Here is a 26,009-nt window from a genome sequence, read left to right on the forward strand (position 1 = left end):
TGCCAGAGAGGGATTTATTCTGAGGTATCTAATTGTCCTATGGCCAGAAGCAAAACAGCAAGGCAAACTTGTTATTCCGTGCATGCCGTCTACAAACCAATATATGACTTTGTCTGTCACTGGGTTAGTTAGAAGGCCAGTAGTCACAAGTTCAAAAAGTTGAACAGACTCTCATAAGTACAGGAGGTGTGAAGGAATGTATAGATTTTTGTACTGATGCTTCAACTTAAATCATCAGTGATGCCACATTTTGAAAGTAATACAGCACATTTACCAGATGTTGACAATACATTTACAGGCAATATGTTTGATATATTACAACCTTGACTTGAAACTCACTGAAATACCTCAACTTGCCACTGTATTGATCTTAATCTTAGCGGTGCCTAAGGCTGTACTGTACTGACTGTATGACCCAGATAAGGTAAAAAGTAAGGGTGTCAGAGCAACTGAAGGGCCCTTTTCTGTGTTTGCAGCCAGGCTCTCTCCTCACTTGCTTCTTCCAACTCGCGAGGTCACCCTGCCCTGAGGGCGGCAGGGACACCTCTGCGTTCAGGAACAAGGAGGTTCCTGGGAGAGAAGATGCATTCTTCTGCCCTGACTCAGCAGCAGCCTAAATGTGTCAGGAAGGAGCCTGTCTTTAGCACTCCCCTCATCACCTGCTCCATCTTTCCCTCGCTCGTCTGCATTCACTCCCACTCACAATGCATCCTCCTGCTATCTCAACCTATCTCATACTCTCAACTAACCCTACATCCACATTAAGCTGGCTCATTTTGAGAGAAAAGAGAGAGAGAATGTGCATCCACAATAGCATTTTCATGTTGTTTAAAGTTTTCCTTCTATACTGCAACAACAGCAGGAAAACAGCTACATATCTTTACTAAACAACAAAAGTGCATCACAAAGATTGCTGACAGCTGGTGCAGCCTTCTTTCTGTCCCCTCCTGCTCTCAAACAAACAAACTCACAGTTTTGTTGTTCTCAAATTTCATATATCTGTTCTTCTATGTTATGATAGCAAACACAAATGCATCTTAATGACAACACCTGTATTGTGTGATATATATATATATATATATATATATATATATACTGTGATTAGTGTGGACTACGTCCAAAACGGAGAAAAGAAAAGATGCATTTTCAAACTTAGTTGCCTTAGCATGGACATGCACTCAGCTCCACTGTGTTCTTTGTCCAAGTGTTGTAAGATGTCAGCAGACTTGACTCACTTCAAAGTGAGACTAATAAGTAGGATGAGACTGATCAAGGGGTAATTAGGACACCCCCAGGGCTTGCTGACAGCTGTTTTAGAGAGAGAAAGAGATGACGCAAAAAATGGAAAAAGAAGAAGCAGTAAGAAATCAGTTAAAGTAAATAATAAGAAAATTATCACAGGATGATGTGAAAAATGGCATGCAGGTGGAGGAGATGTAAAAGAGAAAAATATCCTGTTATACGAGGGATAATGCCTTAGGCTCAACTGTGCAACTTATCACTCAGTGAGACGAGCCAAATGACAGAGTTCCCCTCCAAACCTGTCTGCAGCACTAGTATTAAACCTGCAACTTTTCAATCTGTGTCATTGAGGTTTACCTTGCAAAGACAACTGCAACCCTCCAAGTTAAAATCACAGTGAACACTTCAAAAATTCAAATTTAGGTCAAGAAAAAAAGTCAGCTTAAGGTGAAGTGGAACTATTTCTTTTTTTATCTTAAAAGAGAAAGAATAAAATGATTTTGCTTCAAAGCATCAAGGCCTGGCAGGACAAATACAAGAAGGAATTTAGGCTACAGTAAGCAGCATATGGCCTTTGAATTAACTTCTTCTGGGACTGATGGTTGTATAACAAAGTAAATACTGGATGTTCATTTGGACGGATTGAATTATGTAAAACAAAATTCTTTGCTGCTCCCATGTCTTTCAACTCTCTATACCTCCTGGATTCTCCTCAAGGGGTTCTGGCTGAAATCATCTGCTAATGACAGGTTTTAACGGCTGTATTACATCGCCATTTCCTGGCCAGGCCCGGGCCGAAGCTCTGTGGTGCTGGCCAGATAGCCAGCGATACTCTCTTCCATCCGTACAACAAAGTGTTCTTGATTCAGTGTCAGTGAAGTGTTAGGAACGGGACCATGAGAGCTGTCCGGAGACGGAAAACTCTACTTTAGCGCTGCCTGAAAGTCAGGCATAAATAATTTTCACACGTTCCATAAAGCATTAGGGTGAATTATAGGGAGCTGGGGAGAGAAGAAGGGCGGGGACACTTGGGAGACGATTATGTATTTGGGAAGGAGGTTGTGTTTGCCAAGAGTCCTGTTCCCCAACGGTGTAAATCACGCAGAAGAAACATTCACACATACCACAGACAAAGTTTCACAAACACATGCAAGCACACACATAGAAACCACCAACAAAATGAATGAAGCCTGGTAGCCCCAGCTTTTGGAAGCAGATGTGTGCTCCTATGTATTTGAACACAGGCAACAACTTGTTTTGCAATGTCACTCACACATTTCTGATATTACACCACGGAGTCATATTAAACACATGCAGGTATAAACACACACTCCTCACCTTCAACAGTGAGGGAGATTCGCTCTGCCGTCACCCCTCCTTCGTTTATAGCGATGCACTCATACCAGCCCGAGTGGTCTGGGGTCACGGCGGACACCTGAAGCGAGAGGTTGGTCAAGACGTCCACCCGCGGGTCCAGACGGGCATCGTGACCTCCTCTCAGCCAGGTGAGGTTGAAGTTGACTGTGCTGATGACGCGGCAGGTGAGGACAGCACGGGAGCCAGGAGACGCGGTTACATTACCCTCCACTGTGATGGCTGGAGGCGGCTCTGCAGGATGAGGGCATATTGTTGTTGGCAACTGCCAGGAACTTTACATCATAAAGAAAGCTGAACAGGAATTCAAAGCTTACTTTCCTGCTGACACTTACGTATGTAGAGACATGAAGTATTTTCCAACAATGTTGCGGACCATACGGATTTTTAGAAGTCTATAGTTATTTTTTACCCTAAATGTATCTATCTTCATGCCAAAACCTTAACTCAAGGTGGAAATGCCTCTAGCCTCTCATTTAGACCAGTTTAGAACCGTTTTCAAGGCAAATCTGAGGGGTTGGGAGATCATGGGGGTAAAAAATACATTTTTGCTACACGAATAATGTTTACTTTTCTTTCTAACTTTCTCTTTTATTATGAAGTCCTGAATGGTTTTAGCTCTTAAGCCTAAAATTAAACAATCGGAGAAGGGAACGTCAATCTTTGGTTGAACTGCTCACAATTCATGGATATATTTAACTTGTGACAAGGGGTCACTAGTAGAAAATGCTTCACTTTAAAAGGGACAAAAGCCAGAAAGGTTGGGAACCACTGATTTAGAACAAGGGAAACTAAAATTCACCTGAAAAGATTACGTTTTCAATAGAAGAAGTTTTGTATAAATGTATTCCATAAAGTTTATTTCATCTTTGTGCAAGAGAAATTTTTGAAACACCCTCTATGAGAATGATTGTCCTTTTCCTATCATCTTTCTCTCTCTCCACTAGCTCTGTCTTTTCTCTCGTCACCATGTCGAAAACACTCAGTGTGTCGTGAATTATTTTTTTCATGGGTGAGCCCGAGCTAAGCAGGGAAAATGGGAAGTCAGGGGAAAAGGGAGAGAAAAAGAAGATGAGGGCAAGGAGAGGTAGCAGAGGCTTTGGCTCTGATAGAAGGAGGATGCTGGGGATTTCAGCACAGATCCTTGGGATTAGGATGACAGATTTGGCAGCGGAGTGGGTATTATGTGTGTGTTTCTTTGTGTACGAGTGTGAAATGCTGCCATCCTGTTAAGAATATCACTGGCCAAGTAACAAAGGTTGGAGTTGTGGCTGAAGAGGATTATTTTCACCTAATTTTAGAGACGTCACAAGAGGTAAAAGTTGGACAAACAAAGTCCCCTCTGCACCTTTAAACTGTGAACATGGTGGGTGAGTTACAGTAATGACTTATACTCATACATTACACAGATCCCTGCCTGGCTCCCTCTCTCCTCCTTCTGTTTCACAAAGCATCTTTCAACTACCTCTCACTCTCTTTTTCTCCGCACTCCACCTTCTTCCCTTCTGCTTGGCATCCATCATGTTGATGAGGCTCCAGTGAATTTCACAAAGCAGGACGTTTTTTGGAAAGCAGAATTTGGACAAAGAGTCCGTTACTGACGGCAACGGGACTCATGTGGTGTCAGCTCTGGTGTCTCATAATGGAAATTGTTCGGATTGAAAAATAAATGCACTACAGAGGATTTTGGAATAGGCAAAAATTAATTTTTGTTTTGGCCAGCGGTGGGACTATAAATCATTATGTGATCCCACTGGTTTTGTTTGTGTTCAAAGCTTTGACATCATGATAATAACAAAATCATCACACAAGTAATTTATTACATAGATTAGGAATTTCTCTGTAATATCGTAAATTGTTATGCATTTATTATTGTGGTGACCAGTGACTGCTGTATTGAAACAGCGCACCTGAGTCACAGTTTAGCCACCTAAACTATCACTATACTGGTTTTTCTTGGTGCACAGCCTGGAACTTCTTTACACCGTCACATGTTTTCTCATCTTACATCATATTTGCTGTCCATTTCTTTACCAATCAGGCACACAAACCATACCATAAACCCCATGACATCATTGCTGTGAGGTATGGATTACAACATGGTGTTAGGGTCAAATTTTCCATAAAGCTACATTAATATTGCCGTCATGCAGGTTCTCTGCATGGGATCCACAGCAAGAGACCTTGGACCCTATAAAATTCAACCCACATTGACTGGCGCTTGGATTCCAACCTTATGTCTGTAAGTAGTGTAGGTGGGTATGAGTGTGTGTGCTGCACCATTTCACTCAAGGTATTTTGTGTCTTTATACAGTATGTGTGTTTGCAGGTACGCTTACGTTTTCCTCAAAGGAGAACAAAGGACAAGTGATTTACAGAGCAGATATGTGTGCTGTAGCAGACAGAAAAATGCAATTTAATTTCAGTTGGACTTTAAACTGCTTAGTGTCCTGAAAGTCGATCCATCACACACCAATTACACTTGTTGACAGTGTAATGCCTGCCAGCTCCTAAGCATTCCTGCCTGACAGTCCTGGCTCATTACACTCAGTAATGAAGGGTAGCTCACCATACACTGTTAGTTAACATAACCTACAGTATTACAGTCCATTGACAAAAGTCAACACGGCTGTCTATGTAGCGAAGCTTTCTGACATGTTGTAATAGTGTCTTAATATATAATTTGTCTCACAGTCTGCAAATGCATATTGCTTTAGTTGCTGTTTTTAATAATATGGTTACTAATTTCAGAGGACCTTTGCATTTTGTGTTTCTGCTTGTAATTATGATTTTAATGGAATTATGGCATTACAAGTACATCACCAAATAAGCTGAATAAGTTGCCTGTTATCATCTTGTGATGGGGTGAATGAGTCTTGGTATGTGTGCTTGCCTGATACATCCAGGAAGGTGAGAGCTCTTCCTGTCCCAGCGCTGTTGACAGCAATACACTCGTAGTGGCCCTCATCCTTCAGAGTTACCTGGGCTATTTCCCATGATGCATTGTCGGACTCACTAGAATCAAAAGGAAGAACATTCAATACCTTTATGATCACCATTTGTTCAGATTAAAGCTGAATCCATTCGATCTGCTATGAACTTATCCCTTGATCCAATCGGATTAAGTCACACAGGAGTGTAGAGATGGAAACACAATATGGGAGTTTTAACCTCCTCAGCTATAGTCATAAAAATGTGTTAATCTCCTGACTTTAAACAGGTTGGAAATGGGGGCATGGACAAAATGACCTTATGGTGAAAAACATAACAGTCCCTTAAACTGACACACATAGTCCTCCCCAGCCCTGCTCACCTGAAGAGTTGGTCCACCCCAAGTCGCCTCCCATCCCTGCTGAAGCGGAGAGTGAAGGGGATCAGGCTCTCTACCTGGCAGATGACAGTCCCTCTCTGGAGGTAGTAACCATGAGTTTTGGCTGGCATCAGCACCTTAGGGGCAACTAAAAGAGCGATAAAGGAAAACAGCAAAAAAAATCAGTCAGGCAGATAATCAATCAAATTATTAAGTAATCTCTCACATCTTGGGTGACAACCTGCATCACTGACCAGGTATAATGCTGGAGAAGGAAACGCTGGAGACTCTCTGGAACGGGAAACCGTCCAGGTCATATCCTGTCACCCGCAGGAAGAAGGCCTCGTTGGGTGGAATGAACTCTGTGATGTTCCAGAGGCTGTATGGCTGGCGCTCAGGGTAGTAGCGGATGGGCAAAGTTTTGAGCACTTTGCCTGTGATCGACAGGAGTTCTAGCCTGTCAGCCCGAGCAGGAGGTGAAAGTCCGGTGGTGTTCAGAAGGATGTGGGTGGGAATACCTGGAAAGTTGGTACAACATATACTGTATACTGGTACAGGTGAAAGCGAAAACAGACAACAGCTGTGATATCCTTTTTTTTTTTTTTTTTTTTTTTACAATTTCGTAAGGTTGACCTCACTGACCTTGAACTGGCCTACTGGCGGTCTTTTTGAGATCCAGGGTGGGCTTTCTGGAAAATCCAGCTCGGAAGTCAATGGTGCTGAGACCTGAGATACGGACTGAGTGTCTTCCTTCACTAGAGGTCTGTATCAAAAAAACGGGGACATGTAGATTTACAGAAATGTATGTCTAGGACTCCCGATGCAGGTCTGGTAACGTGACTCAGAACTACTGGTTACTACATCTGTGTTTCTAGCTTTATCTTCATGACAAAGTTTTGTCTTAATGTGCTAATATAATACAAGCACATAAAACAAAGTCACATCTTTAACCCTGGCTGACACTCATATATATATATATGTATATATTTATATAACTCAAGAAAACAAAAGAAAGAAGAGTTGTGGCATCAAAGGCAGTGCTGAGTGGTCTAAATGACAGACTGTTGTGTAACAGCCTTTTGTATGCCAACCATCCCTGCATGTATAGACAAGCCACTCTAAGTAAGTCAAGGATGACTGTCAAATATCTCACACCTGATCTTATAAAACATCCACCAATTCAGAGATGACCCATTCAGTCTGACATTCACACTTTAATTAAACAAACATGACCACTATAATCAAAGAGTTGCTAATGGCTCATGTGGTCTTTATCATGTGGAGTTCTTTTGAAGCTTGCAAAGATAGAGACAGAGTAATTAGAAAGAAATATAGGTTGGTGAGAGGTGGAAACTCCTCACCTTAGGTAAAACACCTCGGAGGAGTCACAGACATTGACTCACAACGCAGAGTGAGGCATGCAAACATAAACTGTCATTTGCAACTGCCTGAAATGAAAGAGAATGTGTGCATTCACTGTATTTTACGATTACTGAGTTCAAACTGGCAAAAACTTAAAGTCCCAGTGAAAAGAGAAGTACCAAACAGGATAGTGCAGTGCATATAGGCAGACAGACAACAAAGCAAGAGCTGAAATTGCTCAAAGAATGAGGCAACTCCAGGACAAAGGGGATCCAGCACAGCCTTAAATGCTAATGCCTGCCATCATTAAAAACAATACATGCCGTGGTCATCAAACCTGCCCTAATGGCCGCCATGAAATCATCCCGGGTCTTTAGTTGGTTGTAAATGAGGCCGTAATTAGGGGAGAGGTCCTTTAAAGGTCATGCTCTTACAAAAAGACAAGAAGAGTCCCTGTCATTAAAGCTTCTGGTTTCCCAATTTCACACCCACCCGGACAGATTGAGCAGCACAGGTCTCGGATACACCCTCACTCAGCTGAATCAGCTAAGACCTAAAGATGTGATTCTTTAGAACACATGCAAAGAGAAAACCATTGACATCCTCACTGTTTGCTCAAAGTGTGTTTTGTGTTTTGCCAGCCAATAAAGATTTTTTTTTTAAATTCTGAAAGAGGTACAGTGGCTCCAGAGACATCCTGAGCAAGGTTAAAGAGTTAACTATTGTTGGGAAATTATTGTTGCTTGCTGTCTGGCAAGTTCTCATATCCTGTCCCTGTTTGATTGACATCTGTCTGTGCACACCTGGTCAGCCTGCTCATCTCCTATTAGTGCAAAACAGAAAATTACATCATTTCGTCTACACTAATTGCCAAAACAGTATTTGCAAATAGATTGCACTTAGTAATAGTAATAGAATGTACTATGAATTTAGCACAAAATGAATGTAAGGTAGCTAAAGCTAAATGAAGAAAGCAGGGGGTGATAGTGGGGTGATCCCACCTTCTACACTCCACCACGACATCCAATTAAAGGCAGATTAAAAAGGATCAAGTTCCTTTTCACACACAATCTATGGCCTGGGCCTTACACTGCGGTGTCACAGGCCATTAGCCTTGCTGAAACCCAGCATGGCAGAACAGTGAAATCCCCCTAAAGTATTTATCCACATTTCTCGCGATGTCCTGGGAAACAGGGCTACCGATGACAGGGAGATATTTTTAGTCTGCAGGCCAGATGGAGTGACGTGGGGGACTGAGGTTGGAAAAGGCTGTGTCCAAAAGGAGAAATGGGAAAAACAAGAGAGAGCAGAAGATCCTCCTGTGCTTCTCTGGGGGAGAGAATTAGAGGAGTAATTGTGTTGGGAGGAAGAAGATGCATGAGGAATCAGAAAAGAAGATAAGTGACAGCAAGAGATTCATGAGGAAAGATGAGACAGGGAGCAGAGCGAGAGGCAAACACAGGACCGACATAAGACAGGAGGAGGCAGTTTCTCTTTTGTATGCCTGTTTGATATCCCTCATCACTTCTATGAGCACCGTCCATGGAACAGGTCACTGTATTAATTGGCTGAAGTCTGAAAGTAAAGACCTCAACCAAAGCCTCCTGATAGGATGTTTAAACTGATATTAAACAGAACACACAGTAATGCAGAGCTATTCACCTTTGAGCATATTTTAATCCCAAATACCCCCAATAGAGAAAAGAGAGTGTTATGAAGCCAAAAAAAATCAGACGTAAACAATCAATCAAAGGTTGAAAAAGGTCTGCCAGAGGTAAGGCAACATATTGGGGAGTGTTTTTTAGTCTCTATCACACAGGAGGAAAAAGACAGCCAGCAATGCTACAGTTAGAAATGCTGAGCTCCTGTCAGTTTTTCTGTGTGAACAGGGAAAGGGCTCCTTACATTGGTGTTTAGTGACAGACCCCAGCACGAGATTAACCTGTGGGTTAAGTGCAGACACAGCTGGAAAGGCCTTGTTTCATCTTATACACTGAGTCAACCTCAGTTAAAAACTAAAATGCATTACTAGTTGAATGTACATTCATCCTTTTTTGGTTTAACTCTACATCTAGACGAATGAATGCATGTGATTTAAACTTTGAACTCAAAGGTTCTCCCATAATGCCCATAATGACCCATAATGTCATTACTGCCTACTGAGAAGGGATTAGAGAGGCATGACAAGAAGAAGAGGCACAACAAGAAAGAGACACTATAGTCCTATTCAGGGAAGTTTCATGGTTTTGCAAGTGATGAAAACCAAATGGCATATGCTGTACACGAATAGAAAGCAAAGAAATGCCAAAACAAATGATGAGAAATGCAATCCTTAAGAGAGAGAACCTACAGTAAACATACAAAAAAACTCAACATACATGCCTCGTCATCTGCTCACAACTGCACTTTTTTTTGAGAGGAAACACAGAGATGACACTGTTTTTCATTCAATCTCTTCCCCTGTAAATCAAATGGGCGCTAACACATAACGCAGCTATGTAGAGATGAGGGGAAAGTGTCCCAGCAGGAGTCTACAGAGAATACAGGGGCTGAATCGAGGCCCCTCCAACAAATCACTCAGGTAAAAATGCTTGTCATTTCCCCAACATCTGGAATTGACAGTACGGGCAGTCAAATGTGTGACCTTTTTTGCATTACCTCAACAGCAGGGTGCCAACAGCTTCAATTCTGCAAGGGAACCACAACAGCAAGGGTGCCCCAAACAAAAATGTAGCAGGTTGTTTTGACAGCAGCGGCCTTGAACACACTTTATCTTCATCTACCAGGACTGTCTTAAAAATCATCTTGAATGTGTGTTTCTGATCATGTTTTGTTTGCTCCGAGATGCTTTCACCAGACGTCATGCATGTTAAATTGATTGCATATCACTCTATCTCAACATGCTGATATATTACTGCAGTAATTCAACTTAAGAACCCTTCCTCAAGGGCACAGCTCCCTCCTGGGGTGTGAGGTGCGACCTCATTCCAAGGTTATACTGCTGAACTATCTGCAGTAAGTCTTTTAAAAAGACAGCTCAGCTCTGGGAATTGTTGGGAAAAGCCTGTAATTTTGCACACATTTCCAGGTAAAGAATGAATTGTTTACCTTGATAGACCACATCCCAGGCTGTGGGTCCTTGATGTTGACAACTCTGGCAGAGTTGGGAATGTGCAGGAGCTCAGTCAGGCCATCACTCTTTCCCACGATCTTCCCTGGAGGCCAAACATGAACAGCGAGACAATTATTCACCTTTCCTGCAGCTTTGACTGATGCAAATTAATTCTTAACACTTCTTGATACATGGCTGCAGGTTACATATAAAATATTTATGTTAGTTGTCAAAATATAAAGATGCAGGATATGGTCCAATCCAGTCCTATGAAAGATAAAAAAATGCTATGTTTTTTTGGTGTACTCACTTAAACTCTGGTCTGTGTACTATACTTCAGCTTCTACAGTTAGCTTCGTGTTCTAAAGTAAAATGTCCTCCTCTTCTTCAAACCTCTTCCTGCATGATTGTGGGACTTTGTTCCAAAATAGTCGGGAAAAAGCTTCTGCTCTTTGATTTAGAGAGACTGACACTTTTATTACACAGTTTTATTTCGTTAAAAGCTTTTCTGCGTTTTAAAATCCAGTAGCTGCACTGGGTTTAATTTTCTTTCACAGTTTATTAATAGTATATTAATACAGAATATTTACTGTAATTTCTGTAATGCTGAGTCAGCAATGTTTAGTGGTCTTTCCTTTCACATGTGAAAAAAGGCCTACAATGACTGGACAAACTCAAATGACTAACTTCCTTCATGTCAGTTATGTGCTACAGAGTGAGCGTACTTTCTTAATCAGACAAAAACACCTAATATTCATAGATAGTGAACATAAATCACACCTATTATTCAAGGTGACCGTATAACCAATAAATGCACAATAAATATACACATAAAATAAATATACACTGACAATCCTGTTTCTGTTTGGTAACACTCATCATACCCTGCGGGTTTTTAATCTCGATGTCAGGTGCTGGGCCGCTGAGGGCCACAGTGACTTCCTTGAGGCTGGGGTCAAAGGGCATCTGCCAAGTGTTGCTGACTCCACTGAAGTGATCAGTGGACAGCAGGTGGACCTTGGATGACTGCACCGCCTCCTCCACCCATTTTAGAACCTACAGCGATGGGAAGGAAATGTGAAGAATGCAGAAATTACGCATCATTAATATTGTGGGAATGTACTCTGTCACTATGATAGTGTAGAAGCTAGATAAGGTACTGTATTTTAAGACCTCAATGTTCAACAAATGTAAATAACATTATTAAATTTAAATTCATTTTTAAACATGAATGATCTATCACCTAACACACACACACACACACACACACACACACACACACACACACACAATTACCCCCTCAGCTGCATACAAGGTCATCCCCTCAACATGTGCAAAGCTTTCATCAGGAAGTTTCTCACATTCCCCCATGTCCTGCCCCCCTGTTTCCCCCGTGTCCCTATGGAGAACTCAACAGCTACTGTGTGAGACCCAGACGCAGACGCTATTTAACTCAGAATGTGTAAAGGAGCAGACATTTGTGACGTGAGAGTAATGTGTCTCAGGGTAAAGCTGGGGCACTGAGAAAAAGAAATGATTTGACTCAAATGTACTGAAATACAACAAAAAAGTTAAATTTCTTGACTTGTCATGAATTTTCATCCATCTGCTCCTGAAAGCCACAAGAATTGTTGTACATCAATATATCAATTGAAATCTGATTCTTTAGAATAAGCCTTGCGAACAAACAAAACAACTTATATTTCTAATTCACGTATTTACCTTTTAAATCTACTCTGGTGGCTGATTGTAAAAGGAGAGTTGCATGTGATCCTGCAAATATTTTTTAGTGAAAATGACACTGCTGATAACCAAATGTAAAAAATTAAAAAAGATTAATTGAGAAATGGGAGTATTACTAAAAAGAGGTACAAAGAGCGAAGGTCTCTCATGCAGTCTTCATAGAACATTTTTCAATGTTCCCTTCCAATCCCTTCCTCCCCAAGAAAGGACTCTTATCTTCCAGTAATAAAACAGAAATACTATTCAAACTTCAGGCTTTGACTCACAGCCCAGTCCAAGACTGCTGATTTACATTTCTTGGAAAGGTTAAAAAGAGACATGCTATGCATCAATCAATTAAATGTTTCCTGCACATTTGATCTGGAGTCCAGACTTGAACATGGGCACAGCAAAAGACAAGAGCGAGGCTGTAAAACCTTAATTTACACATCTTACGGATAGAACCCAGGCCAAGCTGAAATGATTTGAATACTGTGACCAAAGCACGTCTTTTCAAACCAGAAAGTTTTTCTTCTGACTCTGAAACTTGAAAACGACTTGCAAAGAAGCAGAGAGAACAGAAGTGCAGCTCCAAGTTTCCGTTCAGTGATGCTCTTACCTCATTGACCTGTTTCTTGTCTAGATGGAAGACCTGCCCAGAGCTGGTGGAGGCGATCTCCTCGTAAGCCTTGTAGCCGATGTGAGTCCTATCATCACAGTCCCCTGTCAGCACAAACACCACCTACACACACATATGGAAGAATGTGATCTCTTTACCTCTAAACCTGTGTACAATATACTGTATGCTGCAGTAATGTCCAAACCTGTGACTGTTTCTGCTGAATCAGCTGCAGGACTTCATGGGTCAGCTTGTAATCTTTGGAACGGGCGTCTGTGAAGACGTAAATAAAGGATCCTGGCAAGGAGATCTCCAAGGCAATCTTAATGGCACCAATGCTCATCTCCGGACAGTCCCCACCTCCCTGAGAAAGAGGGGGATATCATCAGCAAATGGTGTGCATGTACATATATATATGTGTGAGTTTGTGAGCCATCAACACCGTTCTCTGATTTGATTTCTAAGGTTATACATTACATTACTTTGAGAGGTGTATCAATTTTTTTGTCTTTGACATGAGGGGGGCAGAATATTAGAAACAACCTCTCAACGTAATTCAGACCTCAATGCTAAAACATATAATTGAATTGCCACCTCTATGACAATGACAACAGAAGGCAATTCAGTGCTTTGATCCCGGGGATATATTAAATATTACAACTGGAAGTCATTTAGTGCACAAACCAACACATAACAATTCTCTTGCAAACTTGCAAAACTCTGTCATGGTTTCTCTCCTAGTTTAAATCTTTAAATAAAATTGCATTTGAGTGAATACTTGGTATTTTAACAGCATCAATATTATGTCTTGAAAAAGATTTAATGTCTAGTGGTAAAAATGACACCCAGGAGACAGTCAATATCTAATGAACTTTGTAGCTTTTAAAGACATGCTGTTAAAATAGACAAAGGGATGGAAAAACAACTTGTTCCAGCCAGACAGGAGCAACAAACACTGTTAAAAATGTGCGACAGTATTTGTGAATGTGAGTGTTCAATCTGTCTTTGTCATCCACTGTTCTCTCTGTCTCTTTGTCTTGTTGATGGGGTCAAAGACAAATGTCCTCTGCAGCATTTCAACAGACATATTTCTGTCTGTCTGAGCGGTTCAATAGCTAGGATGCATCACCCCCAAGAGTAACATCTGGAATGGAGTGACCCATGATTTTCGGCCGGGGGGCGGAAGGTGAAGAGACAGGAATCCTCTGTCTCCCCTGAACCCCAACATCTCCCCTCCGGCCAAAAATCCACTCCCCCGTTCCCTGATTGCCCCCAATACTAAGCCTGATAACCCCTCAGTGCACTTTTGTTCTTGTGGCTTATAAATACCAAGTGTTGCCTAACATCTTCACCCATAAACACAATGGAACTTCATGTCAGAAGAATTCCAATTTCAAGAAAAATGTCCAATTCCAAAGAGTATATTTTCCATGCACTCTGGCCAAAACCTCTTCAGGGGTTGTGCAGGTGAAGAGGTGAGGGGAGGAAAAACAGACTCAGGAATGAAGCAGCAAGTGAGAGGAAACTGGATCTCTTCCATGCTACACACAACACGCTTGCACACCAGATTAACAGTAGCACATGCCAAGGATGCACAGACATTTGCCAAGATCTTTTTCTTCAAAGGACAACCCTCTGAATGCTACTTGTCTCTGTCTGTGTCGCTCTGTCATCCTTAGACATGAGGAGTACCAGTTTTGCAGTTTTGTGTTTTCCTCAAATGGTTTCTGCACAACTTCCTTTCTCTCTCCTAGTGATTACACAAAAATTCGACCTTGGCAGAACTCTGTTTAGCTTTCTAGCCATTGTATGTTTTTGTTTATACATTTGTTTGTAATGGTGCAGGAAGGCAAATAAACATGGGATGAAGACGGCAAGGTCAACATATGGCCACAGCCTTGAGTGGAGAAAACCCCTAGTTATTATATGAAGATGAAAATCCCCTAAACATGGGAACCGTAATTGCAAATCTAAAAGTAAAGAAAAATAAATAACTGCTTGAAACTTATTTCATCATTTAACGTAGACTGACCAATCAGGCTTGGTCTTAATCAGCGAACAAACGTTCCTTCCCAGACGTCTGGTATGACCACAGTCTGCCACTTTCATCAAGGCCAGATGACCTTATGCTAGTGCAATAGCTTCCAGGCTGCTGCTGCTGTTTTCTTGGTTTGATGAATGTGATCTCTGAACCCACCTGAACGTACAGCTCTCTCAGCTCGTACTGGAACTTCTTGGGGTCTGTTGTGATTGTTACGGGTCCAATCTCTGCAAAGAAACAACAGAAGGAGGCTCTGTGATTAATAGGGCCAAAGGCTGAAGTCTGCATCAGATGAATAACTGAAAGAATTTTTGTTTCCTAAATTCTTCTCTTTAGCTAAATATTAGTTTTGGCAGATGTGTGCGGATGTCCAGATTAAAATGTCACAATATGAACCGCAGTGAGGAAAAACTTCAGGAAAGGAGATATATTTAACTAACAGAGAAGGGGAAGAAGGAAAGAGACATAAAACATAAAAGAAATGACAGGGAAGATTGGAATTATAGTCTTAAAATGTTTCTCAAGACAGATCAGGTACAATGATGATGAACATGTGAAGGTTTGTACTGATCAGACATGTGTGCTTTGAAAAGACTTCCAATTCATTTCTGTACCAAAGCTGGTATCATCTACATGTCCTGGATCAGAATTTAGACTAGTCATTAAAAAACAGATGATGTGAAAATGTCAGTTGTGTTATTGGCTCCTCTGTGGTTGCAGATGAAAGACTTTTCAATTCAGTTACTGTATTGTTCTTGTGTCAGTGTCCGCTTAGGATTTGGCCCAAGTGAGGCCATCTGTCACTGTACCATAAACGTACAGCACCAACGCCACATAGTGACAACATGGCCTGTGCTCTGTACCTCTGCCAGTGTTGGTAGTCACCGCTGTTTCTCAGCTACTTTGTTCTATCCGTTAATGAGCTGCTAAGCCCCTTCTAGAGTCAAACTGTGTGACTTCAGCCACTGCAGCTGTGCTGTGGAATGAGCCTGATGAGGGGCTGCAAAAAGCACACACACACGTAGGCACACACACACACACACACACACACTGCAGTTCTGCACATGCAAGCAGATTGGAAAACAAGGTTTCCCTTGTTCAAGAGAGGGTCATTTCAAAGGATCCCTGACTTTTGAAAAAGGATACAGTTTGAACTGTTTTACAACAGTCTTCAACTTTGTCTAGAGGCATGAGGAATGATAAATATACTTATCATTGAGAGTTTTCTACTCTTCTTCTGTCTCAAGTGATTTTTTCAAAGTAAAACATTTAAGGTTGCTGAATTTGACGTAACTGTACACTGCATGCAATGAGGAATCAGAAGCAGTTTCATTTTTCTTTTCTTTGCAACCAGCATCACCTCACATTTCTTCCTGAAAAGCACTCCACACGCACTTTCAATTTCGTTGACAACATACACAAAGAAGCAAGAAGCCTTTTTCCAAATGACCCAGATTTTGGCATCCTTGTAAATCCTCAAGGTGGAGTGAAGGAACATTTGCGGCGATCAGAGACGCTTTTTAAAACTAACATGGAAATGTGTCTGGCTGCTCAGAACGGAACATGGATCTCAAGCCAATCTTTTCAGAGATGGAAAAGCTGACATCTCTTTCCTTATGGGAGAAGTTCCCATGGCTGTTGTAAGTAATTTTTTAGCCTATTTTGGCTATGGTGCCCCAAACCACAGCCACCGTCTTTGCACCAGCTCTGTGGATGAGATAAACTCTTCAAACTCTAAGTGCGTAATGATCTTTGATTTTGACATTTCAACATAAAGATAGCACTGCTGTTCATCGTTATAATCTCTTTAAATGTGCATTTATCCACATTTAGAAACTAGAGCATGAATGTTCCTTTTCAGTGCCAGTACCAAAGTTACAAACATTAATGCCTGGGAGCTTCCCAATTCCAGCAGTCCACTAGAACTGTTGGGGATTAAGTGCCTTACCCAGGGGCACCTCATGAATTGTGGTTATGGGAAGGGAAATCTGCTTCATTTTCCCTGCAGGTCTGGAGAGTCAAACCAGTGGTTCCTTGCACAAAATATAGTACCTTTTTAGGCAGATGGACAAATTCATTTTGTATTACTGGACTTTAAGGAACAAAGCTATTTTCCTTACTTACCACTTGAATACATCATGTTTGAGGACATAGGATGTTAACTCACCGTACATGATTACATATAAAAGGGAAATCTTAATGCAGTCTTCTGGCTGCCACACAGGAAATAGAATAAATGCTTTCTCTGTGATGACAAGGAACACATAAGTGGCGTGAACAAGTGAATGAACTCAGAGTGAAAGAATTCTCTAAAGTCTGACAAGAAGGAACCACAAAAGAGAGAAATGGACCAAAACAAACACATCAAAATGAAGATCTGCATCTCATCCTGTGTTTCCTGTTTTCTGTTGTGTAAGCTGTTGACACAAGTGGACTTGAAATAAACGATCAAAACAAGTTACTCCAGCCTCCACCTTGCGGCATTCACCCATAATGGCGGCTGTAAAAGCATGCATCTGCAAATCACATGCAAGCTTAAACACTTGCAGAAAGTCTAATGGGATAGAACAAACTGGGCAACTGTCCAATGGCAAACTCAGTTTCACCTCCACTGACATTCGGGCTTAAAGTAATTTGCTGGGAATCACTTACGCATTCACTGTGGAGTGAATTTCTCTTTCCTCACAACATCAGCTGCAAGGAATTCCAAGGCCAATGCATTGAAAAGGTCACAGCCGTTAACGTCTTCCAACCAAATAAATTCCAAATTTTGGCAGCAATACATAAGACATGAGAGTTTCACAAGCTGCTACAGGATAGACAATTGAAAGAGACATTGTATGATGTACCACTGACATTTCTTCAAAGTTGTGACCATGATATGATGTGGCAGTTTGGGAAAGTTATGCTCTTTATATGCTCCGTGTTTGTTGTCTCCAAAACCTTCTGCCATAGTGGGGAGAGTTTATATAGCGGCGGCGGCAATCACATTTACTGTCTACATTTGTTTTCATTTTTTTTATTCCTGAAGGCAAAGACCAGGATGTTCCAAACTCACAATTACTCTGGTTTATAAAAGCATACAGGCCAACATCAACCTGAGGAACCCCTAAACTGAACCTTCTGTTCATCAGCCAGCAGCAACACCGTTACAAAAAGCTGTAATCTTTTTACAAGCAACAGTTCATTCATGGTTCAAGATTTTTATTAACAAAATGTTCCCAATGTGCCCAGTGTTTCAAACTGGTTTAACGAACCACTGTATATTGCTAGAATAAGTTATTCCCTGAAATAATTGTCAGGTAACAGAGGATCTACGGCTTTCCCCGTTCAACTAATTCCAACAGGTTACACAACATGTAGCTGTTACAGCCCTAAACAGCAACAGAGGCTTTAAACACACACTGATTTCTGTCATTCTGCTGACTCAGGGTAAAACCTGCCAAAATGAGAGTGGCTGTCGTCCTGACCGTCAGCTATGGGGCATAATTCACTTAATCAGCCCCACTGAGAAAACACATGTGAAACAGCACACGGTGCAATTAGTGCGCCTCGGTTGGGAAAGAGTCCAGCACTAAACACACTGCACACAAAGGAGCAAACATGTCTGCAGACATACATGTGAGGTAAGGCACGCAAGTCCATTTACACTCTTGACATATAAATGCACGCACAAACACAAACAAATACACTGTAGATAAAAGGTCAACAACCTAGTGCTCTGTGATGACCTCAGTATGAGCAGCCATCACTCTTAACAGAGTGGACACACATGCTATGTCTCTCTTGGGGATAAGCAACAAAACTAAATAGGTCTGAGTACGCTGCATTCAAAAAACAATGTGCCGCACTTTATTGTTTATATTCTTTCTTTCTTTCTTTCTTTCTTTCTTAATTGCTAACTCTCCCTTTCTTCCATTATTTTTTAACTACTACTATTTATTGTTAACTTTCACTCCTTCATTTTCTTTTAAGTTTCTCTTCCTTTTTAGCTTGCCTTGTTGATAGAGATCTGAATCCCTAATTAGATTTGCTCAAATTGGCCAGCTTTACTCAGACACTGGTGGTGAAATCAGCCTGAAAGATTTTCCCAAACAGGAAACTGCAGCCTTGTGAAAGATTAATTCCTGTTTTTACTTTTTTTTTTTTTTTTTACAAAGTTCATATGTGTTGCCTATTTAAAATGGGAAAGCCTAGCGGGGAGGAGGTGGTTGGACCCTCTCACAGGATACTAATCTCCATTTATTTCAAATAAAGTCTGGCCGTCAACATAAAAAAGATCACATTTTAGCTTGATATAAACTGACTATATTCAAAATCTCTGCTTTTACTCTGTCCTCTGGATTGGATTCAAAGCTTATCAGTCAACAGGCTGCAAAATCCATGCTCAATCTTGCCCCTGTTTTTCTCTCTTCCTGTTTTTGCCCCTCTGTTTCTTCACTACTTTTTCTTTCTGTCCCTTATTACAGTTCCTCCCTATGTGTCTCCCTCTCCGTTTCTTCTCCCTCTTTTCTTCCTGACCATTGCTCTTTCAAACCGCATCTTTTACCCTGTCTGACTTCACCAGCTGCCATCTAAAGACTGAGGTTTAGCCCGGAGCGACAGAACTGACAACAGGCCTGATTTCAAACCACCACAAACTGAACTTGTGATGGAAACTTCTCCCCACAACCAACAGAGAGAGAGCGCAGGACCACCAGGCAGCTAAACTCTGCTAGTTGCGGCACTGCGTATCTCGTTTCACTTCACTCGACGCAATTGGATGTGTCTCGGGACGATGGGCCACAAAACCACTGATCTCTATTAATGACTCATGAGTTCAAATTATCACACACAGCCATTCACACACAAACATGTAGTGAGACCCAACTGATGGACACACACCACACACAGGCATGTAATCCCTCCCAGATGCATGGCCTGATGGGGAGCGTGTTCCAGAGACCGATGACAGCTCTGAACCCTCCGTCATCCATCGGACTTGATAACTGGTGCCGGAGACAGAACACAGAAGAGGATGCAACCCGAGGGCAAGTCTTAATTAAGCGTGTGCCGTGTGTGTGTACATTTATGATTGTCATTTATGGGGATGTGTGGTTCTGTGGTGTGGCCATTCATGCAAGCAAAGACACATGGCGACCTTGCAGCAAATGGAAATCTCCTGCCAGTGTATGTTTATGTCTAATTATTTGTACGTTTATATACCTGTGCATATTAATGTGTGGGTGTGTTAAAAGTAATAAGACAATGACATGCTGAAGACAGAAATGCTGCCGAAGGCATCAACAACAATAAATGTAGCCTCATTTTCTGTCTCCTATCTTTCCGTCACTAAGTTCAAACTGACGTTATATCCCTCCATAAAATTGTGTCGGAACAGTCTTGGCCTGTGCACAGATGTGAAACCATCCTTTTTAATGACAGCCGTAACTCACTAAAATGATCTGAGGAAATAAGTGTTGTGATCGACCAAAGATTTAAAAGGATGCGAAATATCAGCCATCTGTGTTCTATTATCGCTCAGTGGTATTCATAAACATTATCTAGAAGACATGAATGCACAATAGGCTGTAAAGTTAAGGAATTGAACGATGATTTCAACTTGTTACGGCATACTTTTTGGTGCTCCATTTATTTACATCTGGTCTGGGAAAGGGTGGGGTCAGGAGCGATGATCATAGTGGACCCAACAAAGATGCCTTTTCTTGAGGATCCATATAATCATTATCACATGTTGGCAGTCAAAGCCTTTAGACTAATTTTCACCACAAGCTCCATATGACTGAATGTGACGTGTGCATTGGCGGATTTCTACAAAGAAAAACATAAAAGAGAGAGTTGAATGTAATCTGTCTGTGTGGTTGGGTGACCGCCTAGACTTTGTGTCTGAATACCGGCCACAAGAGGAGAGCGCAGACAATCACGGAAGGAGGAGGAGGGCAAAAGTAAGTGAATAATGTATTTCTCACTATCTGGCAAGAAGTGAGAGTGTCACTGTCTACTTTATGGTCTTCACGAAGACGATGTTCAGTCTGTCATACATACATTATGTCTGCATGCAACAAGAGAGATGTTGAGAAATAAGACATAAAAATCATGCATTATTTGTCCAGTCTGCATGTATAGAGTTTACACTGTGTAGGAATATATGGCATGTATTGAAAGCAAATCTCTTGAGTATAGAGCGTGTCGTATGCTGTACAGGTTCTAAAGCCCTTTGTGGCAAATTCGTGACTTTGGGCTGCATAAATAAAACCCACTTGGTGACTTGTGTAGAGGTGAGATGTATGTGCTCCTGTACGGGTTTCAAAGAAAAGCACAACAAGGAGGAATGAGTGATCATTTTCTGAGACCCTGTCTGACCCTGTCTTCAAGGTTGACCTTTGACCTTTACAGGTTATCGTCTGTGCTCTTGAACTCTGCGAATGGTCTGGACAGGGTAAACAATACATAAATCCGTCCGGAGCACATTAGTTTACCTTTCTAAACTATTTCAAAATTGAGTATTCTTTCTCTAGAGCCACAGTATGCCACAGCACTTTTTGAAAGCAGGTGTTTCATATGACACACATCCACATCTCTACACTTTTCTGACTATAGAAGCTTTATCGAAGCACGACGCTCCTGTCTGTTCTGTTAACAATGTTTTAAAACATGGTCAGGTATTGTTGGTTATCTTTTCAGTTTCAGTTTAGGCAATCAAGGTGTATTTTGAGATTACTATTTATATTTTCCTGTTTTAGTTAATGTTGAGAAACAAACTGCCAGAATCTGGTTTGTCAAATCACTTATTTGTAACCACCAATTAGGTGGCTTATATCCAATATTTCAAACATGGACTATTGCAAAGGACATTGACTCAGACATCTAAAAAAGCAAATGTACACACAAACAATGCTGTGGAAAATTCAAAGGAATGTGTAAGAGTTCTGGTCTGATTTATGATCACTGTTGTCAGAGCTGTGTTATCAATTCTCAGCTCAGCACCTCCTCACTTTTTACATAGAGGCACTCATTTATCTCAGCTCCTTGACTTCAATATTGATTGATAGTGGGGTTTCTGGGTCAAGCTGTGATAAATCTTCCTAACCTCTTTATCTTCTTCGTCTGTGAAAAACGTAAAGCTCAAAAACAAACAAATCATGGTCACAAGTACTGGTGACACCTGTGCGTGGTTACAACCATAGCAGTGTGATCTTCTAAAACCAAACTGTTTACAAAAGTGACCCCACCCCTGACGGGTTGCTTTGTGCTACATCTCACTTACCCATAATGCATCACAGCAAAGATGTAAGACAGATGCTCATTTTATTGCCTTGACAACATATTAAGGATGAGAGGGAGGGGGGAGGAGGAGGACAAAAGACAAAGCTGTGGCTTACAGAGGCATCAGGTTGTTTGGTCTCTGCTAAATCTCTAAATGCCTCTCATTGAAAGGGCAAAAACTGGCAAAGGCAGCAAACACACAGAGAACGTTGTGACGTCTCTACATATGGTATCCATTGTAGAAATAAAGGCCAAAACCCTGAGACTTGGCTGAGGCTAATCCTATGATTCAGTCTCAGAAAAGAATGAACTTTACAATTAAATGTGGCCTTTTAATTGCATTAATTTGACTAAAAATTGAAGTAGGGGGCTTGAAAATAAATGGTAACAACCTCAATATTACAACCACAAATTGCTAAGCTCATGACCAGGCATTTTATGAGTGATGGTGTAATCCCACAGTGCTCCAATGTGACTGGGTGGTGTTTTCTGTTTAGTGTGCCTCTTTTGTTTTACTGAGGAAATTCTAATTGTGCGTGCTGAAGCAGACGGAGAAAGCTCAGATGCAGCAGATCAGCACTGCCGACCACACACAGACGCACACTCAGATGTCTGAGGCAGTGATTTACATCCAGCACACAAGAGCGCCTTCAGACCTGCCCAGGTGTGCTGTGGAAATTAAACATTTAAGTTGTAAATGGTTCTATGGAAAAGTAGATTCTTTTTAACCTTTTGAGGTGTTCAAGACAGTTGACCATGAGGTCAGCATGTGCTTGTCACCAGTTTGACACAGTTTATCAAAACAAGCTCTGGTTTCATACTGAATGATACTATATTCGTAGGTAATGAACACAATTTAACGTGTATATTATTTTGTATTGTTTAAGTGCTTTATGGTGTGCCCAGGGATTTTTGGAACATGTGCAATGGGATAGGTCACTAACAGGCAGGCCACGGTCCGAGTCCGGACCCAGACGCCGTCCTATACGGACCCGGACCTATAATCAATAAATGATTAAGGGATTTTCTCACTTTTATTTTTAAATGCAGCCCTTCTTTTACTTAATGAGAGAAGAACATTATACATATCTACAGTATTATATACCTGTATAGTTCAATGTTAAGTGACAATAAATACTACTACTTCAATATATATCACACTAAATCACAACGCAAGTTAGACCTCTTCGAATTTTAGTTGAATACCCCTGTGCTATGGCATAGCAAATGTTGGGAAACACTGGTCTAAGTTGGTCTTCATGATGCATGATTTCCACCAACACATACCCCTCAGAGGCAGGGGGCAGAGGGCACTGACAGCCTGACCTTCAGCATTGCAGCCAGTAATTCAGATTCCCTAAACACTTGTCTGGTTCAGACACATTTAAAAACCACACAGGCCACAGTGTCAATCTAAATTCTTAGATGCCTTGTTATTAATGTCTCTGTTTGCTTCTATCCTTATGCCCCTTTCTCTGGTGCAGACACATGGACATGTCACCATTGTTGTGCAGCCTTTCAGTAAATGCTTCAGCACTCCACATCAGGTTTGTCAGGAAGAGGAGGCAGCTAGAAGCATCGATGTGGAAAGAGAGAAATGAGAGGATAAGAAGACCTGAAAAGGGAAGAGAGTATGCCTGCAAAAGGCAATAGGGAAGAGGCATCAAGCACAACACATTGCACATAGGTACAATGTTTTCTTGCATATGCAGAGAACAATTTTGATCATGAAAGCATTGCAGAGCTTTGGCTCATTGCCAAGAAATCGAATGGTCTGCGTTATATTAAATATCTTTCTGACTGAAGGACAGAACTGTTAAAATTGTTCAACTGCTCCTAAAGAACTGACTGTCTATTTTTGTAGACATGCATACTGTACAGACTGTCACTAAAAACCTCCTGCTCACGTATGGCTGTAAACCTGAGGTCCTGTGATAATAAGATCATTAAACTTTTACAAGGAGGTAATGCCCTGCTTGGTCTTTTCCAGTATAGTAATCCAGTACAATAATTGACTTTTTGGAAGCAACACTGACATATTATCACCTTATAAAGTTGTTGGGGTGAATGTGTTAGTTTACAGTTGAAATATCCAGCAGATACGGAACAACATCAGTTTTCATTTGTGTCAAGTCAAGTTGGGTCAACTGACATATGTAACTCCAATAGTCAACCTCCTTCTACCTCCGTTTTGGTCTCGACTACCTGCTGAGGGAAATCTCTGGCTCTTTAGCAGCTAAATGATTGACTATGTTCACCAGCTAGTCGATAACTTTGTTTGTAGAAAACAGCTGAGAGAGAACTACACCAGTAAAGTTGTGGGCAGTAAAACCAAAACAAAGAGCTGATAGACACGAAAAAGATCTCTCTGGTTCGACTCCAGCCATACGATGCCCCTGTCGCTTCCCCCATTTCCTGACTATCTATTTCTATGGGAAGAAGCATATCGTTCTAGTATTAATGGTTTGAGAGTAAGTGTCACTCTGAACACACCATCCAAGCAGCTGAAACATGTAACATGTGTTTCAACTGGAGTGTACATGAACCGCTTACACAGTAAAGAAAATGAGGTCATGCCATACCAAACCATGGGAATGTTCAACTTTGGCACCAGAGCTATATGGACGTAAATCTAATGTGTTCCAAATGAGTCCTCCAGACCCCGAAAGCATGATAGTAAAACAATGAAATCAAATGAATCCGTGCTAAAAAGTCCTTTAGGAAAAATGTTTCCTGAAGAATAATGTCTAGACATCAATCTGTGGAGTCTAAATTGACTATAAAAACACTGATTTGAGGAAAGCCCTCATTGAAGGGGAAACGGTAAAAGTGCTGAGGTTGCTGCTTATTATTATGAGTAATAAAGCAGTAAAAATGCTGACTGGCAAATACTAATATACAACATAGTGTATGTATGTCTGGAGCTGGTATAGCTGGCAATAAGCAGCTGGACACAATCCACTTGGATTCCAGGCTAGCAATTTTGAAAGAGTGGTTTGGGACCCTAACTTTTGTTGTAACGGCATGAAAATGGGTCAGTATGTTATTCATAACTACATTTGAAATTTCTAGAGGTGTTGTGTTGATGTGGCTCCAGCCGTCTCTAGCCACTACTCTGTTACAGCAATTGACGAAACAAACTGCAAGAACAGCATTTAAAAGCTGCTCCCCACCAACAACAGGCAAGCAGTGGCAGCTGTTATCAAAATCACCTGAATTGCCTTGGGTGCTGGGCTCTCCTAGATAAATGGACTTGGAGTGACTGGCTGCTTATGCTGTGGACACATGGTAAGAGTTAGGGATAGGTCAGGTAAACATGTCTGCCCCAGAACAGGGAAAACACATATTAGACATGCAGCAAACACAGTGCACAGAGAGTAATGGTCAGATTCCTCTGTCAAGTGAACTGCCTTCGAAAGACAGTTCTTTTTGAACTTGTCATGTGCAGATATCATACATTTGAATTGGGCAAATTATAGTCTAAACTTAAATAATAATATTATTAGGTTCATTTAGTAATTATTATTTGGGCATTCAGAAAAAATGCACTCCACATTGGTTTATAATACTATGAGACTAGATTTTAGTCTGGGGGGGTTATCACAGTAACAATCATTCTATCTTTGATCACAAGGTAAACAGTAGGAGCACTCACATTATAAAGTAATCGACCTGGGATGTAAGCTTGCACATATTTGATTGGCCAACGCAGCACCTACTCGGATGACGTCATATTGCATTGTGGCAAAAGTTGAGCCAGGTTCAACTTTTTTTTCTGGAGCCCTCTGCGTTGGCACTAGTACTGTGGCATGCCCAAAGCTTCCATCATTAAATGATCCTGTCACATAATCAAAGTCTGGGGAGATGAAAGAAATATTTTGTTTTACTGCATACATTCTTGCTATTCTTCCCAGTTTGTTTCTCCGCTGTCCAACATTCATGCCTCTATGCTTAGAAAGAT

The 26,009-nt window shown here is 41.2% G+C and overlaps 1 protein-coding gene across 1 annotated transcript in view; it reads right to left on the reverse strand.

Moving 5' to 3' along the window:
• Positions 1-26,009, reverse strand: part of hmcn1 (hemicentin 1) — a 77,901-nt gene that overhangs the window by 46,201 nt on the left and 5,691 nt on the right. The window contains exons 2-11 of the mRNA XM_070908312.1: positions 14,939-15,009; positions 12,947-13,105; positions 12,742-12,864; positions 11,285-11,456; positions 10,397-10,503; positions 6,569-6,689; positions 6,181-6,444; positions 5,930-6,074; positions 5,510-5,631; positions 2,581-2,850 (exon numbers count right to left, since the gene is read on the reverse strand). Coding sequence (XP_070764413.1) covers positions 2,581-2,850; positions 5,510-5,631; positions 5,930-6,074; positions 6,181-6,444; positions 6,569-6,689; positions 10,397-10,503; positions 11,285-11,456; positions 12,742-12,864; positions 12,947-13,105; positions 14,939-15,009 — 1,554 coding nt within the window. The remainder of the gene's footprint in view (positions 1-2,580; positions 2,851-5,509; positions 5,632-5,929; positions 6,075-6,180; positions 6,445-6,568; positions 6,690-10,396; positions 10,504-11,284; positions 11,457-12,741; positions 12,865-12,946; positions 13,106-14,938; positions 15,010-26,009) is intronic.

The sequence above is a fragment of the Enoplosus armatus genome, chromosome 7, assembly GCF_043641665.1.
Source record: "Enoplosus armatus isolate fEnoArm2 chromosome 7, fEnoArm2.hap1, whole genome shotgun sequence".
Lineage (NCBI taxonomy): Eukaryota > Metazoa > Chordata > Actinopteri > Centrarchiformes > Enoplosidae > Enoplosus > Enoplosus armatus.